The sequence below is a fragment of the Spea bombifrons genome, chromosome 4, assembly GCF_027358695.1.
Source record: "Spea bombifrons isolate aSpeBom1 chromosome 4, aSpeBom1.2.pri, whole genome shotgun sequence".
Classification (NCBI taxonomy): Eukaryota; Metazoa; Chordata; class Amphibia; order Anura; family Pelobatidae; genus Spea; species Spea bombifrons.
The window spans coordinates 86,788,808-86,811,482 of record NC_071090.1 but is presented as its reverse complement, the minus strand read 5'-3'; the positions used below and the strand labels follow the sequence as shown (position 1 = coordinate 86,811,482).

At 39.0% G+C, this 22,675-nt stretch overlaps 1 protein-coding gene across 1 annotated transcript; it reads right to left on the bottom strand.

Annotated features, from left to right (window-relative positions):
- Nucleotides 1–741: 741 nt before the first annotated feature.
- KIF7 (kinesin family member 7) lies at nucleotides 742–18,830 on the bottom strand. Its single transcript, XM_053464418.1, has 18 exons — nucleotides 18,506–18,830; nucleotides 17,709–17,909; nucleotides 17,194–17,611; nucleotides 16,312–16,855; nucleotides 15,070–15,210; nucleotides 14,389–14,604; nucleotides 13,181–13,365; nucleotides 12,927–13,033; nucleotides 11,167–11,322; nucleotides 7,923–8,125; nucleotides 7,504–7,701; nucleotides 5,965–6,090; nucleotides 5,610–5,786; nucleotides 4,301–4,516; nucleotides 3,674–3,880; nucleotides 3,179–3,377; nucleotides 2,276–2,440; nucleotides 742–1,685 (listed from the first exon to the last, which is right to left on the bottom strand). The coding sequence occupies exons 1-18, from the start codon at nucleotides 18,828–18,830 to the stop codon at nucleotides 1,294–1,296; spliced, it is 4,176 nt and encodes a 1,391-aa protein (XP_053320393.1). The 3' UTR covers nucleotides 742–1,293.
- Nucleotides 18,831–22,675: the final 3,845 nt, after the last annotated feature.

Genomic DNA, 22,675 nt, shown 5'->3' with positions numbered 1-22,675 from the left:
CTGCTTGCACACAGGGTCATGTAACGTTATGTGACCCCATTGCTTCCAATAACAGACTTGGGTAGGACACAATTTGCCATTGACCTGACCGTTGTCCTAGGTTTAAAAGCCGGCTTGCTTTGTTATTTTATTCCCAGAAGTTGCATTTTGCTTATCACATTCCTGTACACTTCCAAGTTTTAAGTATTTTTTGGCCAGGGTAAGGGGGATAATAGGTCACCTGAACTGCTAAGGTGATGGGCATTCAAAATATAGAAATAATAAAAAAAAGAAAGTCGCTTTGGTTCTGGTTTGTTTCCTTCAAAACATGGTGTCCAAGCTGTGTATGGGTATACAGGGTATGGGTGTGTGCGTGCATGCGTGTGTGCGTGTGTGCATCTACAACCCCCAGGGTGTTTTAAATTGACCCATGCATACCCACGGGGACAGCAGGTGTTATATTATTATAATTATATTTATTTATATATTGTCATTACTTCTAATACCTTCTCATTGTAGCTATAAAAGATCATGTACAACCACATGCTTCTATGTCTATTAGAGTAAACTACATTTATCCTGCAACATTCTGGTTTTTTTTTTTTTTGCATTCTTATACACTGGACTAATACGGCAAACAATCAGTGTTGAAACATGAGCGATTTGATGCAATATTTGTATTTAAACAGGTTAATATATAAAAATCATGACAATATCCAATTTTATGACTATGGCACGCATTGTGTAGAAATAACTGCATCATTTACTGTATAAATAATGTTTAATGCAATACAAAAGTACATAGAAAACTATATTACAAAAAACGGTACAAAAAGGCTATTTACATAGTAATAAGAAATGCACAAATGTAAACTGTTCTAAGTCACAGAATGGGTGAGTGAGGACTCTAACGGAGAACAGGTAGCATGTGGCTCTGCCACTCCCATGATGCCCAGTACAGCTTCTTGCTCAGCATCATGGGAGTTCAACAGGGCTGGTACCATGTAGCTGATCTCTGTATCAGAATTAATTATCCAAACCAAGTGGAAGCGTGTATAAGTTAGCTATAGTATATTCTGATCATATTTATAGGGGGGGGGTTCTTTTTTTATTATATCACTATGAATACATGGGTAATATTTACCAATTAGGACTTGATAGGGATACCTCTGTAAGGGTTTGAATCCACAACTGCAACACCTTGGTTTAATAAACAGCTTTCTGTTGCTGTTAGCTTAGCCACACCACAGACTCACACCATTCATCTATATAACGATGTGGATTTTGAAACGAACGTACGTAACATACTATATTTTACAAGGGGTTTTTTCGGACATCTATCATCTCCACATTGGAAATGAAAGGCACAGTATTGACATTACATCGTCGGAGCTCCCTTCGGGATTTGGGAAGGCTGAGAACAGCTCTCTGACAAACATTGTCATTCGGTGGCACCATTCTGTTGCTGAGTGCTTCTACAGTATTCTCCTTATGCCTGAGTTCCTCCAAGCCGGCCTGTTCTTCAGTAGGTAGGGAGGATCGCCTCCATGTTGGAGGTAAAGGGACATGGATTAAGTCATCTCTGGGCCTTTGCGTTCTCTCAGGTACAGTTGGCTGGTTGTTCATGTCAGCAGAGGTACTATTTTCCTCAAAAGACCCGGTTAAAGGCATCTGCTTATCAGCTGGAGGGATAATTCTTCCTTCACCTGGAACCATTTCAAAACAAAAGTAGATTACTCACAAAATGCTAGACATATCCCAGTCTCCTTGTAGCCAAGACTCCTAGAGTTTTATAACTAGAGTCTTGCTGTTTTGGATATATGGAATACAACTTTTTCTGAATGTACATATCTATAGCTATATATATATATATATATATATATATATATATATATATATATATATATATATATATATATATATATATATATATATATATAAAAATAAATATATATATATAAATAAATATATATATATAAATATATATACACACACACATATACATACATACACACACATACATACTTTATTTATAAAGCGCTAACAGATTCAGCAGCGCTGTACAAGATGAAAATGTTACAGAGATTATATATATATATATTATATATAAATTGTAAGCTCCTTTGAGCACGCCCCTCGTCACCTGTTGTTCTGCAAGTCAAATTGTTATGTTATATACTACTTTTGATGTCCTGTTTACCCACTGTACAGCGCTGTGGAATATAATGGCGCTATATAACACAATAATATATGTATTAAATATAAAACAGTACAAGTATGTACTCATGTAACTTACTCTTAGTAGGAATTACTGGATGGTTTACAGCGGGGACAGTAAATTTACTCAGTCGTTGACTCAGTTCCTGGTGAGCCCACATATACCATCTGAGTTCCTTCTGAAGCATTTGAATTGTAGCCTCATATTGCCTCTTGCTTCCAGCTAGACCCTCTCCCATTTGGTCTGAAACAAAATACACAGCAGAAAATAACAACCACCTGGCAACATTAGCATCATATCTTATTGTTTTTAAAGTTAAAACCAACTGCTAGCTACATCTCATTAGTTAGTAGCACTATTATTTGTAGTGCAGGACCCACTGATGGGACACAGGAGATAGAACCGTGGAGTGGTGTCTATGGTGAGATTATAGGTGCACAGTTAGAGAATTGTGTGTACCAACAAGAATTAGACACATTATCTAGGTATCTTACACAACTAGTGGTGAGCTTCAATAAAACAAAAGTAGTGAGAAATGGTTGGTGCTAGGAGTGGATGTTTAAGGTGACACTGGCATAATACACAGCAGGCACATAAGTGATGGGGTAAACAAAGAAAAAATTAATTGTGTCTCATTTGGACAGGTGATAAATTTCTCTCCATGAAAAGAATATACCAGATTTTAACTTTCACATGCAATTTTAAAGTTGTTCTAATATGTCTTTTAGTTAAGGCACACGTGCCAACTGACTGTTGCCGTCTAGAAAATAACCGGTAAAAAGAGGGGAGCACAAAATAACTTTTATAACAGTATTGCACAATGCCCTACAATTAGGTTCTTATAAAATTCAGTAGGACAGCTTGGTTTTTATTTTCCAGTTACAAATGTTAGTGTGCATCATTTCACAGTATCTAAACACAGCTGCAGCTTTTAATATACACTCATTAAGCCGCTGGAAAAGTCAGCGCGTGGATACGCACCTTGACATTGCTGCAACAGGAGCTGCACATTCCGTTCGTGTTCTTTCTGTTGCAGGGTGAGCTGGCGGTCCATCTCTAGTCTCTGCCGCTCCAGAGCAACTTCCAGCCAATATACCAGGCGCTGCTGCTCCTCCAACTTCATTTCGAGTTCTGAGAAGGAAATTTGCAGTTTGTGTTCCTCCTCCCGCAGCGTGACCACCTACAGACACAGGAGAGTAATCCAGAAATCATACGAAACCAGTAGGCAAGGCCAACACCCATGCGGAAACTGCCAGTACAAATCATCCATCCGTTTTAAAACCGGTAGAAAAGTCCCATCAAAGTCTTTGCTCCTAGACCTCCGTCATTTACTTTTCTCAGTACCTGAATCACACATTTTCTTTTCCAGTGAGTTTTACCTCACAGTAAACTAAGATCATCCACAATGCTAGGTGGTCCTTTCTTATACTCATTTGCACATTGACAAAGATGCAAGACTATGGTTATAACACTTACCTTGTCAAAATATTTACAGAGCAAAGCTCGCGTCTCAGAGGAGGACAGATAGCTGAGTTTGGCCATCAGGTTCATTTCGCACTGAGATAGCATGCTAGCAGAAGCTCGTAGCACCCTCTGTCGGCGAGTAATCAACTCATTTTTGTATTCAATCGCTGCATCCAGAGCTTCAATGGCCTCGTCCAACTGAAATAGTATCCTTTCTTCCTAAGGGGCAACATTTTTTTATTATTTTTTTTTTCTTTGCCAAATACGACAATATCCCATCTAAGACACAACAGAGCAACTGTGATGTAATCTCCAGAAAACAAGGTTTAAACTGAACTCATTACAGATTTTCAGGAGATACAAACAACTTATATGAGTGCATGATTCCTTTCACAATTTGACCTTGGCAGAAGAAATAAAACATGGGAAAATGAAGTTATGTACCAATATATACATCTGTTTTCAAGAATGGTCAGTTCAAGGACTCAGCAAAGTACTTGGAAATAAATTATTACCGAATCACACTGAGAGAACACCAGTCTTTGCTTTGCCACCTCATCAAAAGATCCTTATGAAAATATCACATCCTACTGGAAGGATAAAGAGGATAACCGGGAAAAACCAGGGAAGTCTGTTTACCTCTGCAGATAGAAGGTTCCCTTGTCTAAGCTTGTCATCAATGTCTACTCTCTGTTTTAACAGCAGGTCCTTCTCTTGGCGGAGGTTGTTGATCTCATCTCGTATGCGTTGCTGGTCATGGGCACTGCCTTGGCGGAGCTGGCCATTTTTCTCAGATAGCTCCTTCTCCAGATCCTCAATACGACTAGAAACTCTCACAATATCATTACTCAGAGCCTACAACAACAAATCAGTGATTTAAAAAAAAAAACACTCAAACTCTTCTAACTGCTTAATAAAAAAATACCTGTTCAGAGAAGCAAAGTATACACCGTTAATAGGCTACAACCCACATTCAGGAGAGAAACCATCTGTCTCCTCAATTTCAGTATGTCCATGCGGCTTTGGCTACGCTGAAATCAAATTGCCCAAGCAGTCACTAACTGTCTCATTACTCTACTTCCTAATAGATTATATTCTCCTAACAGCAGTGTCTCTTCTATATCTGTACCAGTACATTTTGAGGTGTGTTAATGTTCTTGTTCATTTCATATAGTTTGAGATAGATTTATATTCTCCATTTGTTGTATTAACACTACAGAATGTGCTGGTGCTCGGTAAGTAATTATTGGTTGGATCTTGTGAAAGATATAGTAGCACACCATCAAAAAACCACAGGCATACACAGAAAACAACAGTGGTATATTTTTAGTAGTGCAAAGTAAGTTTTTCCATGATGTGTGTGAGAGAGAGAGATATATACATACACACACACACACACACACACACACACACACACACACACACACACACACACAGTCTATGGATAGTTACCAGCACTCTATGTCTTTTTCCAATAAATATAAATTCCTCTTTTGCAGGTCAATGTTTCAGTCTTTATTTGACTTTCATCAGAGGAATATGTATTTATTGCAAAAAGACCTAGAGTGCTGGTAACTATCCATAGACTGTGTATATCACTTTGCCTTGTTACCTAGCACCAGGCTACAACAGAATTGGTTTGGAGTGCAATAGCATATATATGGTTTATATATATGCAAATAAACAATCTCAATGGCAGTGCCCGTTTAATCCAGGATCTAAAACAGAACAGTTTAAACAGATACATCAAATCACAAGACACATTTTCATATTACTGATTACTACATACCGAACAAGATGTAAGCAAATAAAGGAGCAAAGCACTTGCATCCCTCTTCTGAAGCATCAATTCTATTGAACAAACTTTCAGTTTCAGAACAGCGTGAAGTGGATGTGCTGATCTGAACATCAAATTAATACAAAGCTTGTCTGTAAGAAACTGGCTCACCTGGCTGGATCGAAGTCTTTTAATCTCCAAATCATTTTTTTCCTGAAGAAGGGCCTCCTTTTTAATCAGTATGCCCTCTCTCTTCTTAAGTTCTTCTTCTAATTCTTCCAAGGCACGGCGCTGCTCTAGTACTTTGTCACTTTCGCCATCCAACCATTTCTTCTGCTCTTCAATTTTCTAGCAACAAAACAAAGCATACACAAGGAAAGTACGCACATTAAAAAGGCGTAAATTACTTTGGATCGTTACTGGCAATAAACACTAGGGAGGTTTGGGCGCTTAAATTGCTTCAGCTAATAAAGTATATAGGATTATAATTTATGTTCCCACATTTGTAGTTATTTTTATATCTTACCTGCTGCTGCTCCAGACTAACAACAGATCCATTGCTCCCACTTCGCCTCTTCTTTTGAAATGCTGCAATTTCCTCTGTTTTGATCCTCAGTATCTTTTGTTGCTGTTCATGCTTGAGCTCAAGCTCCTAAAAGAAAGAAATTAAATCATCTGCCATGTGTTTTTACCACCCAAGTACAGGAGCTTCCCCACCCCAAACAATGACTGTAAATTATATTTGGCGTTTCATATTTACAGGACACTTAGGGATATAAACAGACACACAAAGATGTCTATGCTCTGAAGGGAGAACTGGCCCAACAGTTTGCAAGAGTGCTTTGGTTTCATCTCACTTTACTACTTATTATGAAGGGCTAATACTGGCAGGTTTCTCCAGCAGGAAGGGCTGATCTGGCCCTATATAACACATAACTGAATGGGTGCCAAGATAGGAAAAAAGGGCCAAGCTCTTCCTGCAGCAGAGGCTCACTAGTGTTGGCCCATCACAATGTGTGGTGATGTGAAGACCACAATTATGGTTGATTACGTGACTACTAATGTAGACTACTTAGTACACATAGTAATAAAAACTTTGTGTACAATATCATAGATTGTACCAGTTGCTTCCAGATGCCACACACTCCTAGAAGAATACACACACCAGGCACACACAAGGTCTCAAGATGTTCTGGTGTGGTACTGCCACCTTAATATATTGACTACAGGTAGATAGCGGCAAAAATATATTTGGGCCAACAAGACCCTATTTAGCAATGTAATATCCAAGGGCTAAATAGACATTATTCTATGCTATTTGTCCTATAGGAATAGTGGGTACTGCCATCCTAAAGCTATAAAGAATGTGCGTAGAAGCCTTAGGTTTACACTGACTACTTGCTAGTTGTATTTTCTTGCTTCTGCAAGCAAAACCCACAGATGTGTTGTCCCAATGGAATTTCCTATAAGTATGACACAGATTAAAATTAAATATCACTTTTCTAAGGGATGGGCCAAAAATGATTTTGTTCCGTGCCCATGCGGTTCGGCTGAAAATTCGGGGGCATTTTTAATTTAGGAACGAAATTTGTTACCCTGTGCCCACATTCACTCTCATTCACTGTCTCACTTCAATATTGCCCTGAGTTCAAGTTGGTGTAAAATGACGGCGCTTCCGGTGAGATCTTTTCCCCGAGTGGAGAGGACGTCACCGAAAGCACCGCCATTTTGCTGGATGTTCCTGCCGGGTTATGTCAGCAGAGATGGGGACGAATATAGAAGATTGAAGAGAGAATAGAAGATGTGGAAGCGGAAGTGGTCTGCAGCGTGAGAGTGTATGCGGGCTGACTTATTTCGGATGAAAATTCCGAGCTTTTTGCTTTGTTTTTTTCTGATTTGTGGGTGGTCTGGCCTCGCTTTCATGGCTTCTTACAAAATCACTGAATTTACAAAAATTTACAAAAATGTACGAATCTGAATGCACAAGTCTAATATCCATGGCAATGTCCTCTTTGTTTAAGAATTATTAGCTATAATAATGATGCAGTGTTTCTATTGCTCACACCTTCACCCTGTGCCTCCTCTTCTTCATCTCACTCTCTAGGCGCCTCTTCTGTTCCGTCTCCTCTTTCAGTTTTCTTTGCATCTGAATCTGCTGTTGCTTCATCTGGATAATATTCTTCTCGAGATCTTGAACACGCCTCTCGTTTTGTGCAGACAGTGAAGCCAGCTTTTCTGTGGCTTGTTTCTTTTCCTTTAGCACCTATAGAAAAAAAATTATCCAAGAGAAGTTCTTATTATTTTGCAATATTGTTTAACAGTGCAGTTCCACAGTTATCCAGTCTGAATGTTGCAGAATATTGTGGAACACTCCAACAGTTCCTCGCAGGTCTTTTAACAGTGTCTCTAAAGACGACATGTCATTTATTGGTTCCTAACCTTTATACAAATCTTTTTTTGAATGTAAAGAAAATGAGTTCAAACCTGCACTTTGCTCTGTGCCGCAGCTATCTTTGTGCGGTATTCCTGCACTTTGCGTCTTTCTGTTGGATCCCGGGACTCCTTCCCCTCAAGCTCCTGCAGATGCCTCTGGCTTTCATTGACTTCTGCTCTCGCCTGTTCAGCCTCCCTCTCCAGCTCGGATATTTTGAGGCAGTATTGTTTGTTCATAGTCTGAGCTTCCCTTCCTGTAACGGTAATGCACATTTAGACTGCACCGGGTCTTAGACTAAGAACACAAATGTATGTGTTTAACATTTACACCAACACACATATACACCGTTTTGTTCATACCAAAATATATCCCTTGAATGTTATGGGATGTGATGAGAATTTTGGGCACCCAAACATTTTCATATATGGTCCTTATTCACACAGTGCTGTGATTCACTTATTTGAGGTTACAAAAACTGCAACTTTTAGTACTTAAGAAAGAATATAAAACTTTACTAAGCATTTGGTAGATACTGGCTTAAGTGGTAGCGGTTAGTACAATTATGAATTTAATAATGTATAGGGTAGGCATTCGGCTACCCTAAATCTAAGACAAGGAATGATTAAGGTTAGAGTGTTCGCAGCAGGATCCTGGGCAGGCTATACCGGCTCAACAGTTCTTCCCCAACATTAAGTTCTATGTTTGTATAAGTATTTGAAGAGAAGTGGCAGAATCCTTTCATATCTAAAGTTAAACACAGAATACAGGCTGGTATTTTTTGTAATAGGCCACAATATCTCAATAGATAGAGCACAATGTGCTCAATCCCAATTTGCTGGGTGACAAAGGTATGAACTGTAACCATAGTTAGAAAGCAAGAAGAACAAGTTACCAGTCCACATATGTAAATATACTGTACCGTGCAAAAGTTTTAGGCAAGCCTAGAAAAATAAATCTAAGACAATAACTCAAAAAAAATATTTTCATCATTTAACAAACTGCAAAGCGACCACCCTTTGCCTTTAACGCAGCATCAATTCTTCTAGCTAGACTCGCACACAGTTTTTCTGTGGATTTAGGCAGCTTCGGTTGCTTCTCTCTCTCTTCATGTAATCCAAGACAGAGTTGATGGTGTTGAGATCATGTCTCTGTGGGGGCCAAATGATCACTTCCAGGACTCTTCCTTCTTCTTCTTTACACCGAAGATAGTTCTTAATGACTTCGGCTGTATGTCATGTCATGTCAGAATACATTTGGGGCCAAATAGATCTGTCTGTAGGAGTCCATTCATTTGCAGAAATGGAGCCCCACCATGCTTCACTGTTGACTGCAAACCCTCATTCTGTTTTCTGGATGGGTGTACTAGGGCGCCACTGTTTCTGCCAATGCTGAGCCGATGGCCCTGCTACATGTCTTCCAAACGAGAGGGGAGGCAAGTATGACATGTCGCATCTGCTGCTGGCCAACCACTGCATCTATGATCCTCAACATTGCCTGTTGGACAAAACATCTGGAAACCCATCTCAGCCTTGAAATTTCTGCATGGCAGAGACCTTTTGTCTTATTGTTGTGCTCAGTGTAGCCATGGTGTATGACCTTTTACATTAACGGTTGACCGTCTTCAGAAGCCTCACCTTGTTAGTGAGTTTGGCTGTTCCTCTCCAGTTTATTCCTCCTACACAGCTGTTTCTGTTTCACTTAATTGAAGTATAACATTTATAGGAAGTTCATAACTTTACATCTAGACATCTAATATATGCATTAACCAGCATAATGTTCAGATCAAGTTGTTTGCATATTTAAAAGGTACCTTTGACATATCTTGTAACACAGGTGAACAATACGGGGATCGTTTTTGTATTTCAGCAACTTTGTAGATTTTTTTTTTTGTTCTTACAGGAAATTCAGATTTCGGTTCAGTTCCCAATTTAGACTTAATTACTTCTAGAATGTTTGTTTTCTTTTGACAATGATCTGCAAATCTGTGTGTATTCACAAACTAATAAGCTGTCAGTACAGCGTGTTTAATGTCAGCATTGCTTAAGGCTTGTAGAAGAGAAGAGAACAGCAACTCCCAGAGGTAAACTAGAGAGCACAGCTCTGCTGATACAAAACAATAACCAGAATGTTCTGTTTAGATGGGTTATGTCTCATTGTCACTCCCTGCTGAGACAGGCAATGGCAGGGATACATATGCATATGTACAAGGGGCTTCCTTTTTTCCTTTGTCTCGATGCCCCAAATCAAACACCCACGGAGCCTACGTGGGAGACGTAAAAACAAAATTTTGTTTTGGGAAAAGTTGTGCTAATGCAAACCAATAACAAGCGACATATATACTGAATGAATATTACCCCCTCAAAAAAACACCTGTGTGATACTGTAGGGGGGACCTAGACAGAGTCATCGCTTAACTACAGAGAGGGAAATATCACATGATGCGCTACTTCTTATGTTTTCAAATAGTACAGCCCCGTGCAATACAGGGAGGTGCTATATACATGTAACAATAACGTAAAAACATTCAAAGAGTGCACTATTACATTGGTTTAAATGCCCAGACTGATGTTCAGAAGTGCCCCATTGACACCACAGGAGGAGATACCCCTCAGGGATCTATTGTTCCAGGAGACCGTAGGGGAATCCTTTAGAGAGACATTACCGGGTTCCATAATGGACCCCTCCCCCCTTCTGATAACATATAGCTGTAGAGCTCTGCTTTAAAAGTCTCCACACATTGCTTTGCTGCTCACCAAAAAGTGTGTGTGTGTGTGTGTGTGTGTGTATGTAGAGATATATATATATATAGATATATATAGATATATATAGATATATATAATCTGCAGGAGCTTGAAGGGAATGCCCAGGAAAGGCGACAGATCTGCTTTACAGTGTCTCTTAGTGTTTTCATTAACAGTGGTGAAGATGCTGTAGAATAATGCTCAAAAGGTTGCCATAATGCGAACAGTGTAGCCACATTACAGTAAACTATAAAGCCTGGCTAAAGTACTAAAACATTGCATAAAACAGCGATGCGACTATATATGATGGTACTACTACTGACTCTACTACATACGGATACTGCTTCACTGGCATTTTGCCACTAAGGTGAAGGATATGAGTGCTGACAGGGAAACATTTCACTAATACAGAAGTCACACAAAGTCTAAACTTTGCTTTTCAAAACAAGAATACACTTGCTTACATAAAGAAACTACATTACATGCACCAAAGACAATGGCAAGGACGTTTCAAGAGCACCAGCTGCGGAACTAACGTAGCTCAAAGCCTCACCAGTTTTAACAAGCTCTTTAATGAGCTCTTCCTTCATGCGGATGTTGATAGCCAACTCCCGGATCTTTTGCTGGGCTTGACGTAGCCTCCACTTAGAGTCCTTTCCTGGGGTATGGCTTTCTCTTGGCACAGGGTGTTCTCTCTTCCTGCTGTGTGCTGGAACAGAACCATTGCTATTAAAACTTTAACAAGGCCCTTTCATCAGATGAGTTATTAAAAGGAGTCTCACCATAAAAGCATATGATGATCTTATAGCTTTCAACATAGTAGAAACAGGTGCTCCATAAGGTAACAGCAACTCCTTTACAAAACTATACTGAATACTACATTACAACACTGGAGTGCGCTCAATGATTCAAAGTCATACAAACAAACAGTCATACAAACAAAGTCATACAAACAAACAGTCAGCCACGGCATACAGCAGGAACTATTATTACAGGAAAAATGTTTTATCAACCAAACGCTTAGGTGGATGTCAACCAACTATATCACGCCGTGGGACGATTTTCATAATTTTGCTTTACAGGACAAGCTAAACTATCACCATAATATATCTCCCAATATTCCCTGTAAATTTTAATGCAAGTAGTAAGAGTTAAGGGGAGAAAATATGTTTAAGTTTCCACCGCTTTCATTATATCATCCAATAGATGTGGCTGCACATACATGCAGGTTGCAACACATCCCACGAAGAAGATAGAACACAATATAACACAGGCTAGCAACACCTAACAAGGGGTTAAATTCCATAACCGTGCTTAACAAACAAATATATGTTTAAACATGTCCACAAGTATGCCGACATATCAATTCCCATCGACTTTATTGTCATTCGGTCCTAAGGTGATGGGAGATGCAACCCACAAAAGCTCATCAACCTACTTTTTATTTTAATATAAATGTCACATGCCTGAAAGTCAGCACAGATCAGCCCTTTCTTCCAGTATGCTAGCCAACGGATCTAACAATAGATATGACGGCACTATCTTTTTCCACAGATTTTGTCCATGGTAGCAAGATCTATTGACCTAAAGACTTGATTAGATAGATCTTATGTTTTTTTTTGTTTTTTTTTTTTATAATTTGGGTCTGAGCTTTCACTGCACTACAGAAAAGGTTTTCCATGATAGCCAATAGGAAAGCATGCATGGGATAGGCACAATGCTATCCGACATCTAAGACAAAGACCAAGAGCTGATTAAGAGTCACAGAATAAGGAAAGTTATCCTGAGCATCTGTATGGATCATACAAAATCATGACAGGGGAGCTGAGTCAGCTCAGCATTAACATATCTTGACAGGATAGGCACTAGGCTAAAGCCTGTTTTAAAAGGTACTGTTCCACATTTTTTCATATTATTCTGCACTAGTACAGAAAGCATCTTAAGCTTTCACATTTTATAAAATAACTTACCATTTTTCTCCATTTGGAGGAATGACCAGACTTTGTTTTTAAGAGACAGAGAGCATTAAAGAGAAAAACAAAACGACAGAAAGATTTTTTACTTCCCTCTACATGAAGCAGAATTTTTCGGAGGATATTTGAAGAGGCCCCCTATGTGGAACAGCTCCTCTAAGCCAATGCAAGCATGGCCACCAATATCCATATGATATTTATTAAACTAAATAATTTGGTATGACTGCCTTTTTAAAATATCAAATGTCACATGTGATAGCTTCATTTTTTTGTCACATAAAATAAGATTGTAATCTAACATTTCACTACGTTCATGGCTGATACACAAGATTTCACTTACATGCATTAACTTCTTTGTCTGACAAAGCTGGTTCGTCGCCTTCGCTGTCCAGGGGAGATGCCTGTGATCTGCTGTTCGCAGGGTTAAGATCCACATCAGTTTTAAGTCTACATTAACAAAGATCTATTGTAAGTTTAACTCTTTAAACATTCTGAAAAAACACAACAGAATATACAATAAAAGAGGAAACAATATTTTATAAATAAAGTATAATAATAATAATGTGTTTATTTAACAAAGTATTATTTGTTTACCTGGCTTTATCAGACTCTACTGTAGGATATTCACCATCATCAGACTCTGAAGCTTCTGAATCCTCGCTGAACCGTCTGTAGAGTACCGTATCGGCCTCTTCCAAGCTGGACACCAGATTCTGAGTGCCCAGCTGAAAACTCTCTGTGAAATCTTTCGTTAAAGAGCTGATGCTGCTTGAAATCTGCTGCAAAATACAATATAGTTCCGCAACTTGCTATCAAAAGCAGGATCATTTTTAATGTGTGAAAACATAGGAAATATATCATTTATAATGATAATATATTTAGTGGACAACAGTGCATTGAACACATTCAATTGTATAATATAAAGTTCATATTCCGGTAACAAAGTCATCTAAATACAATTAATAAAAGCACAAAGTGGTTGGTATTCTATGTTATTGTAGTACCACTGACTACACAAGTACCTTTAGATTTGAGCTAGGAAACACTTTTTCTCCGGCTCTGATCAACATACTATATAGATGGTAAAATTATCAGAAAAGACCAAGAGATCTTGATTGGTAGAGCTTGAAGGAAAGAAGAGAGTGTAGTGATAGAAACATTTAAAAACATAAAGGGATTTAACAAAGTACAAAAGGGAAGTTTATTTCAGAGGAGGTGAAATGTTAAAACAAGAGGTCATTATTAAAAACTAAAAGGTAATGTAGGGAAGGGTGGTAGGTAAGTGGAACAGTGTCCCAGGACTGGTGGCAGAGTCTAATACAGTGAGGGAATTTAAATGCATGGAGTAGGCATAAAGCTATCCTAAATCTAAGAAGGACCAAGGACTGATTAAGGTCCGAGTCTTTACATTGGAAAAAAAATGGTCAGACTAAAAGAGGGCGGAATGGTTCTTATGTGTCATCATATTCTATGTTTCTAAGTTTCTACATACTTGTATTAAAAAGGTAGCTGTAGTGTTCACTGCTTTTTACCTAACTTAATTTAATAAAACTAGCCTGTGGTTTTTGCTTGACAATCTCAACTAATGGAAGTTTGGTGGCAGCCTGTCACAGAGCCAGCGTTATCCGATAAATCCCCTGCCTGAATCAATCAACGACCATCAGCAACTTAACAACGACCGACAAGAATGCGGAAAATTATGCAGATCCAGAGAACGGGAAGATATCTTCCTCATGGTGGATGTTGAGAGAGGCACAGAGAGAGATTTTTTAATCTGTAAATATGGTGCTGTCAAAATGTACCTTTTTGGCATTGGAAAATTGATGAGCTGAAGGTTTATGGAATTGCAGTGAATCAATATAGGAAACCTTTTTAATTACAGGTGCAGTGCTTGGCCTTTCCCCACGCTGCAGGTGAACGTCTTCCAAAAGTGCAGACACAGACAGGTTGGGCCTTAACCGTTTCAGGTGGGATTGCAATCTAGCTATCTCGTCTTCTTGTTCTTGCAGTCTGCCACTCTGAAATAAGAACAAAACATTGTTATTTAATACTTGCCATCTGCCACATCCTGCACATCATACTTGAGAAATTCTTTGAACAAAAGAGCCTCTTAACACGCTCTAAAAAGGTACATTCTCTTTGATTTTATCCTTTTAACATTCGGTGTTCATGTATAAGCTTATTAAATTGATAATGCTCAAATAATTTACTGTTTACTTGGCAAATGGCCAAGAGCCCATTCAAGGACCACTTACAAGTGAGGATGCAACTGTGTGGAATGGACACAGCCAGCTCCTGCAGAAAAGCACAACAAGAAGATAGCAGGTAGCAGTGAGGGTCAGCAGGTAAGGGGCTTTTCCCCTTAAATACTTGAGGGACAATAAAAGGCAAGGTTTGCTTAATTGTTTCCTGAAGAGGGAAAAAAAAGACCACTTTAAGGATAAAGAGTTGTAATGGCTGAATGAGTGGGGTGAATCTGGCACCTGCAATTTGTACTGCTCCATTGCATCTTCTAAAGCCGCTAGAAAATCTTTGTTCTCATCCTCCAGACGTTGGATTTGACTCTGTAGGTTCTCAATACATTTATTGTCAGCTTCACACTCATTTGCAAATCTTATCACACCCTAAAACAGAATAAAATATATTTTTATTAAATTATGGACAAAACGGCATTAAGTTACCCCACTGAGCGAAAGGCGCATTCATTTGTTACAGCCAGCTCAGAGCATGGCATGCACTCCAAAGCAATCCTTAGTCAGTATTTCCACTAAGTTGATTTGCATACATATATCACATTGCCTAATATATAAAACAGATGCTTGAGCTGATCAGTTACAGAGTTGAATTCATGCATTACAGAAGAATTCATGGCTTCTCTGCCAACCTTCATGACGTGCAACATACATTAGAGCCTGCAAACAGAATAATATCAGAAACATATCCACTAGATATTGTCCATCAACAATACTGCCAGCATCTATGACACATTTAAGATAATAAAAATATATATTTATAAATTAAGAATAATAATGACAGAACACAGATTTTCCCAGGGTATCCGTTTTCCAGCTTGTTTGCAATTTAGAAACATGCTATATTGGCTACACAATAAAAAGTGCGGGTACAGTTCAAATGCGAGATCAGGAACCGATTTTAGGAGCACATGTTGCAATGGATGTCGCATCTTGTTGAAATGAAGTGCCTTGCAAAACACACTTTTCCATTATACATTATGGCAATCATCTGTAATTGATCAGATGTTGTCTAGATCTAAATATACTTTTAGGTATACTGACAGAGTTTCTGTTGAAAAGTGTTCTGCTAAATGTAACATTAGAAACATCAGCACCAATGCAGATTGTCTAAACCCTTAAGAAAAATAATTATTTAATCATGTAAAATTATGTCTCATTGATATTTTTTGTTGGGAACAAAAAGCAGGCACTGATAGTTTGTTACCATAGAAACTGAAACAAACGTTTCTTAAAAGTTTGTGTTTAGGCCTTTAGACTCAAAAATAAAATGAGATCTACTAACAATTTGCTAGCGAGTGCATTTATGTTTTGTCAAAGCATTAACCAAAAGTCCAATTAATAAAATAAAGAAAGGTATTGTTAAATTCCGGTAGCACGGTTAATAGATGCGTGTGCTACTACAGGATGATTTTATGTAATAAGATCTGTGAAGTTTGCAGAGTATCTTAAAACTGTGTGTGTGAGCAATACCTTGCCCTTAGTTGGTCTCCTGGCTGATTCTTTTATTGATTCATCAACCGTGGAACTCTCAATTCCGCTGTCCATACCAGATGCCGACGTCACTTCACTTCTTTCCTCTTCTACTGAGCACATCCAGTCCTTCACCCTCAGGACCTGAGATGGGGTTAGGCCTCCCTCTGAAAGGAGTTCCATAAAAAGCAGGTAGCCAGTGTCAGTGCACGTCCTGTAATGTGCACATTCTGCTAGGAGTCGGGACACATGATCCTCCACAGAACGTCTCGGTACAGACTTGGCAGGATCAGACCGGTTTAATATTCTGGTTTCTGATCTGTGTCTTTGTTCAAGAGCACGCTGGAGAGATTTTATCTGATGCTGCAGGTTCTCCACACGATCCACATCTCTTTTACAATTGACAATTGCTTTATTTTTAATATTCTGCGCTCGGTTCGCATAGTTCAGAGTGTTTAACGTTTCATCAAAGTCAGATGCGGAAGGGCTGATGCAAGCAATCATAACCGTCTTTGCGTTCCCACCAAGAGAATCCTTCAATATCCTACAAGGCAAGGAAAATATAAGAAAACGTCAGACAATCATCCTGTTGCACACTAGATACAGTGAAGGGGTCACACTATATTGATAACTATTTTGCATAGATTAATTCTGCAGAAATAAGGAAGAATTTAAGTAAGACATCCCAGACAAACCCAAAGACACGGTATGTCCTAAGGTTTCTAATGTCCTAGGTAAATGATGTCTCTGATACATCCCCCTGCCAACAAAGCAAAAAATCTTTTAATCATCCTACCAGTTCAATTACCAGGCACTTATTTTGCCCATATGGTAGAGCTGCTGAGGTCAATAAAGGGATTTGTTCAACATGCAGGTCAATACCTTGTGATCTTGGAATCTCTGTAAGGAATGTGGGTACTTTTCCGTTTTGGGTCCCCTAAGGCACTGATTACGTTACCCAGGGCTAGAAGGCCAGTGTTAATTTGAATGCTTTCTTTCAGTCTCTCTCCAGTGTTTCCAGTTTTGAGTATTCGTTCAGAACCAGCGAGATCAACAAAGTGAAACTTGGAGGAGAGAATCTGACCGATGTCTGGAACAGTACCATCCTCCGCATTGGCCAGTCTGGTGACACGACCAACCACCCTCCTCTGTTCCATAGTAACGGTAAAGATGGTATGTGAACGGCTTGAGTAGGCGTTAACTTGAGTTGCTCCTGTATGTTTTGCTGTGTTGCCCATTTCTAGTAGACTAAGTACTTCATCCAATCCTTCAACTTCACTTTCCTTTATGCCACACAAAACTGTAATACATATAGTGTAACAGTGAAAAATCAGCACGACTGCTTTACACAATACAGAAAATGCTCCAAAATGTAGCCAAGGTTTCGAAAGTCTTACCAACATTTCCTTTATCATCCTCTCGTATAAGAATGTCCTTGCTGGATGTCTGCATTTCAAGAAGATCTCGGAATTCTTCTTTATACACTTCCAAGTAGGAAACACGTATAGTATAATCAATAAGATCATTTTCATCGATAAGCTTAAAGATTTCAGCCATGGCACGCTGAATAATTCCTTGTTCATCCTCAGAGATGGAAGCTGAAACAGTTTAAACTAGAATTGTATTTTTCATTACAAAATCTGCATTCCTATGCCGATGGAAAAAATTAATATAAACTAATCCCTACTTGCTTTATTATAAAAATAATAGCACTGGTTTACTGTACCTTAACTTTAGTAATCTCAGTAAGGGTAAATATGATCTGTTTTCCAAAATATTAAATTTCACAGTTCATATATTGGAGCTTACATGTTTATCAAAAGACTTTATTTTTAAAAAACATGTCTTACAAGTTTAACATTGAAGCAGCCACTTAAGCTTCTTGTTCATGGGATTTGCATCATTGTTTCTTCTGCTTATTTCTACCCTACAGTAGAATCTGATTATTTATAGTTGTATTTGTAGGAACGTGGGGAGGGTGGAACATCAGCACAAGAAGTTACTTGATATGGTAGTTCTGCCACTTATCTCAGCTTCTATTAAGTAAAACAAAATCCATACTGTAAACCAAAAATAAATACAGTGTCAGTGTTATGCTATAAGCTTACATAATTTATCTGTCAAAGTGTCTGTAGCAGAAAAACACATCTTCACAGTTTAATGTAATTTAAATGCTTAAAGTATAAATACTCACACATACTTGCTTCTCCAATAGTGTAGGTTTTCCCAGAACCTGTCTGCCCATATGCCATGACGGTGGCATTGAAGCCTTGAAAGAAAGCTGTGAGTAAAGGCTGCACACACAGGTTGTACACTGCTTCCTGGGTGCACGTCTCATCCACTATGTCCTGAAACCGAAAGTGTCTTTGCGTGCCCAGTGTCAGCTTCTTTTCGCCGGAATCAGTCCATACACACGTCTGCTGTCCATGCAGAACCTCCTTTGGAAGCAGTGGCCGGACCCGGACAGCCACACTAACAGAGGACTCCTCTGACCGAGGCTGTTGTGCTTTGGGACCCATCAGACCAATGATGGTACTGTGATTACAACATTGTTTTAGTTTGTAAAATACAAGCTCACATTCTAGTATCCTAGAATAATATACCTGTTATTTTGGAAAGAATATATAAATGTATTCACATTACTACACAGTAATATTATCTGGATCTTAAATAGCAGGAACTCCTACTTGAGAATGATCTAGGGAAACCAGATGTCCCCTTTAATGCTGAAGACATATTGTAACCCTAAAGTTGATACTTCTATACAATTTTTTTTATTTGAATCTTAATTGTAAAAGGCAAGTCTAGCCAACCAACGTGTTGCCCTTTCAAGGCACTGCCCAGATACACTGCTGCCCCTTCCTCACCGATGTTTCTTCTTGGAGGGCTAGCTGCGTACTTGTTATTAAAGCTTAATGTGGTTCTAATTTTACTGTTTTGTTTAAACAAAATATTAAAATAAGTCATGCCTAAAAATTGATATTTGATTATTAAACTATTTAAAATTGACTGTTGGATTGCTAGCTGTGCCACCTTTTTGCACAAATCTCAGCTTCTATGAGGTTAAAACAGTGCCTGTATTTAAACCAAATAGCTACAAAATAAGTAATAAAACCACAAGCTTCAATTCCACTTTAAAGTGTAGAAATAAAAGTTTGATAAACTACCCCCAGCGTGCTTGGCTGAGTATACTGGGAGTTGCACTCTAACATATATCCAATGTTCAATCTAGTTTAATCATGCGTATTATTATGTTTGCTCATATTTTACGAAAGAGGGGGCAACACTCCCTAAGACCTTCAGATAAATATCCTGTTTTTTTTTACTATTTTTGTATTCTTCGTGTTTTAATGTTATCATGCAGAAGTTAGGAACCTACTGCATAAACACAACCGAAAAGTTCCGTCATTAACTCCCCGCATGCATTACTCTGCCCACAACTTCAATAAACTTACCTGAGCCCGTTCAGGAACAAATTGCCGCCAGCTAAACCCTCCACGTACGTCACAAATTCAACCCATACACTGCCCCAAAACAGCTTCCCATCACTACGATCCGGAGAGGCAGTTCATCTTCTTTTTTTTTTTTGGAGATGAAGAAGCTCCGCAGCGCTTCCAGTGTGTGTGCGACCCTAAAGAGCGTCCGTCTGGAAACACGGACCGCATCTCTCAGTACCGCGCAGGCGCGCACTCCTCAGGAACTCACTGGACTGTGCGGACTACCTCTTCGTAATCCATTGACACAGTGGCGCCTTAATATGTAGTTATTCTTCAATGCGCATCTGAATATTGGAGGCACGTTACAGTTAATTAATAATATTAACATTTACACACATGTTTGAGCTGAGAGGCCACGCTGTATATTTATGGTGGATTGTTAATGCTGTGTCACAAATGCTGGCTTTTAACTTGTTCAAGAAGGAGCGTGGCATTCTAAAGCCCGCCGTTCCTGACTGGAACTTTGTATAAAAGTAATATCTCCTGATGCATCCGCATGTATTAATGTATATTTGTGATGGCTGTTAACTGCCCCATTTAAATTGTACAGCACTGCTTAATTTGTTGGCGCTTGCTAAATAAAAGGTAATAACAATAATAAATTGGCGTGCGTGCGTCCTGATTTAGTTCAGTCTTGAAGTCTGCAACCAGGGAAGGATGCGTCTTGGATTTCAACTGCAGCTAACCTCATACCTCCCAAGTGTCACTGTTTAGAAGGAAAAGTCCCCTTTTGGGCATCAAATCCCCTCCCACTCTGCCCTCTTTTCCGTTATCTCAGTGAATGTTTGCTGGGTATGACGGTATCCCAGGAGCGGTAGATTGGGTTAGTATGGAGATCCAATGGCCAGGAGCCCTCCCGATATGTGCCCAGTGTGCCATATAGCCAGTCCTGATCTTTTGGGAGGTATGCACCATGGAAAAAGATGCCATGAATCAAAATAGTTACTTATCTAAACAAAATGGGCATAGTGGCTCATTACAGAATTCCAAGATATAAGGTAACCTGGTGAACCCCCTTTTCAAGGGTATGGTCCAGTAAATTCCTCACAGGCCGAAATGGCAAATTATATTTCAAAAAGGAATTCCACAATACATATTATTAAATATTGTGCTTTAATAATATAGCGGTAATGCGGAATAAGAAAACATGTTGAAAGTGGACCTGTTACATAGAGGATAACGTTTCACCCGTATGCTGTGGTAGCCATTTAGAGAATGTATAGGTGAAATGTTAACTTCCCTTAAAGTTTCCAGCCTTTATAAGACTACAAACTGAATTGTGATAAAGACGCTTATTCACTAAAGTGGGATTTGGCAGGAGAATTTTAGTTCCAACTCACTGACTTCACTATGCATTAAGAACGGCCAACCCTGGCAATCATCTCCTACAAAGATGTCTGAACGAACACCGTGTAATGCAACGTTCTCTATTTGTGAGATGGCTTTGAAGACATCTTGAAATGTTTGGGTTCCCCTGCACAGCAATCAGAGGGTTCCCCTGTGGGATTCCCCTCAAGAGAATCCCCTGTGGGGATTCCCCAGAAGGTAACATTTTGAACTAAAACTGGTAACCTGTCTGAATCCAGATGTGTTGAGAACTAGACATAAGATGCATCACATGAGCATACAATGATAACACAGGACCTCTCTCAAGCCATGTAATCTCGTGCTTTACAGCAAAACCCACTAGTTATTGGATCTTTGTCTAGGAACTAGCTGAGGCGGAATGAAGAGATAATGGCCAGCTCCAGAGACTCGGGGCTCATGGAGATCTCCATTCAGGGCTACCCACATAACACGGGTGATGCCCCTGCTTGAATCTATTGGCCGAAGCAGTTTTTGGCCTTTCTATGCAGCGTTGCTGTATTGAACAGAACAAGCCAACATGTATTACATTTGCTTAAGGATGACTCCGAGCTCCACTTATTTTGGACCATTATCTTACGCCGCATTTGGATGGCACCAGACCTTAAGCTGCAAGGTGCCGGTCTGTCCCTGTTGGTTTAGATTTAAAAAATAGTATACTGTTAAAGAAGATAAACTACAATGTCAAGTGTTTTCATTTTTTTCTGTGCAAATTATTTTATTGCAAAAAGCTAGGATATATTTTCATGCATCAGATTCAAAAAAAAAACATTATTTGGCCAAAATCACAGGCATAATTTTTCAATGGTTTTGCTATCGCAGTATAACAGTGGTGAAACCTAATACAATAATACGAATTGCTGAAAATATGTTGGAAGGTATTCAACGAAAAGACACTGGGGGAATCTAAGAGTTTTTATTAGTCTGAGCCAAAACAAAGTCTCAGTTGTTTTAATTAAGAAAAACATGGAACATAACATTTTGCTGGCTATTGTATAAAGCAGCATGGACTATTGTAATATTTTTTTCAGTTATTAAGAAAATTCCCAAAGTACTTTTACCAAAAAAAACAGAACTATGTGATCAAAACTTAAATCCCATACAGCCCTGAAGAAGAATGTTCATTAAAGTACTTTTTGAGTACATTCATTAACCTTTAAGGAGGTAAAAAATTAACTTACCTTAAGAAGAAGCTGCAGCACGCCATCATCTCTGCAGTCAGACTTTTGCCACCAGTTTTGGCTTGAAGGGTGGAATCCATGGCACTGCTTTGCGCACATGCATGCACAGGGTCTCCTTAGACCCCCATAGGATTATATCTTGGGGTTTGAGGACTGGAGCTGGCTGCTGGTGAGCATTGTGCATGTGCCCAGTAGCATGCAGAAGATATGTTTGGCTGAACACATCTGCAAACCAAGGAGGCTGTGACAATAATTCAAAGGGGACATAGCTATCATATCAGCTGCGTACAGCTGCCCAAAGCCAAGTATGTGAAAGGCTGT

Bases quoted from the DNA above. Each gene is read 5' to 3' on its own strand.
- KIF7 (XM_053464418.1), bottom strand. From the start codon at position 18,830: ATGGGTCCCAAAGCACAACAGCCTCGGTCAGAGGAGTCCTCTGTTAGT. The intron at 17,612-17,708 runs GTAAGACTTTCG...TATGTATTACAG, and splicing joins GGATGATAAAGGAAATGTTG to TTTTGTGTGGCATAAAGGAA. The intron at 11,323-12,926 runs GTAAGTGAAATC...GTTCTGTTCCAG, and splicing joins AGACAAAGAAGTTAATGCAT to CACACAGCAGGAAGAGAGAA.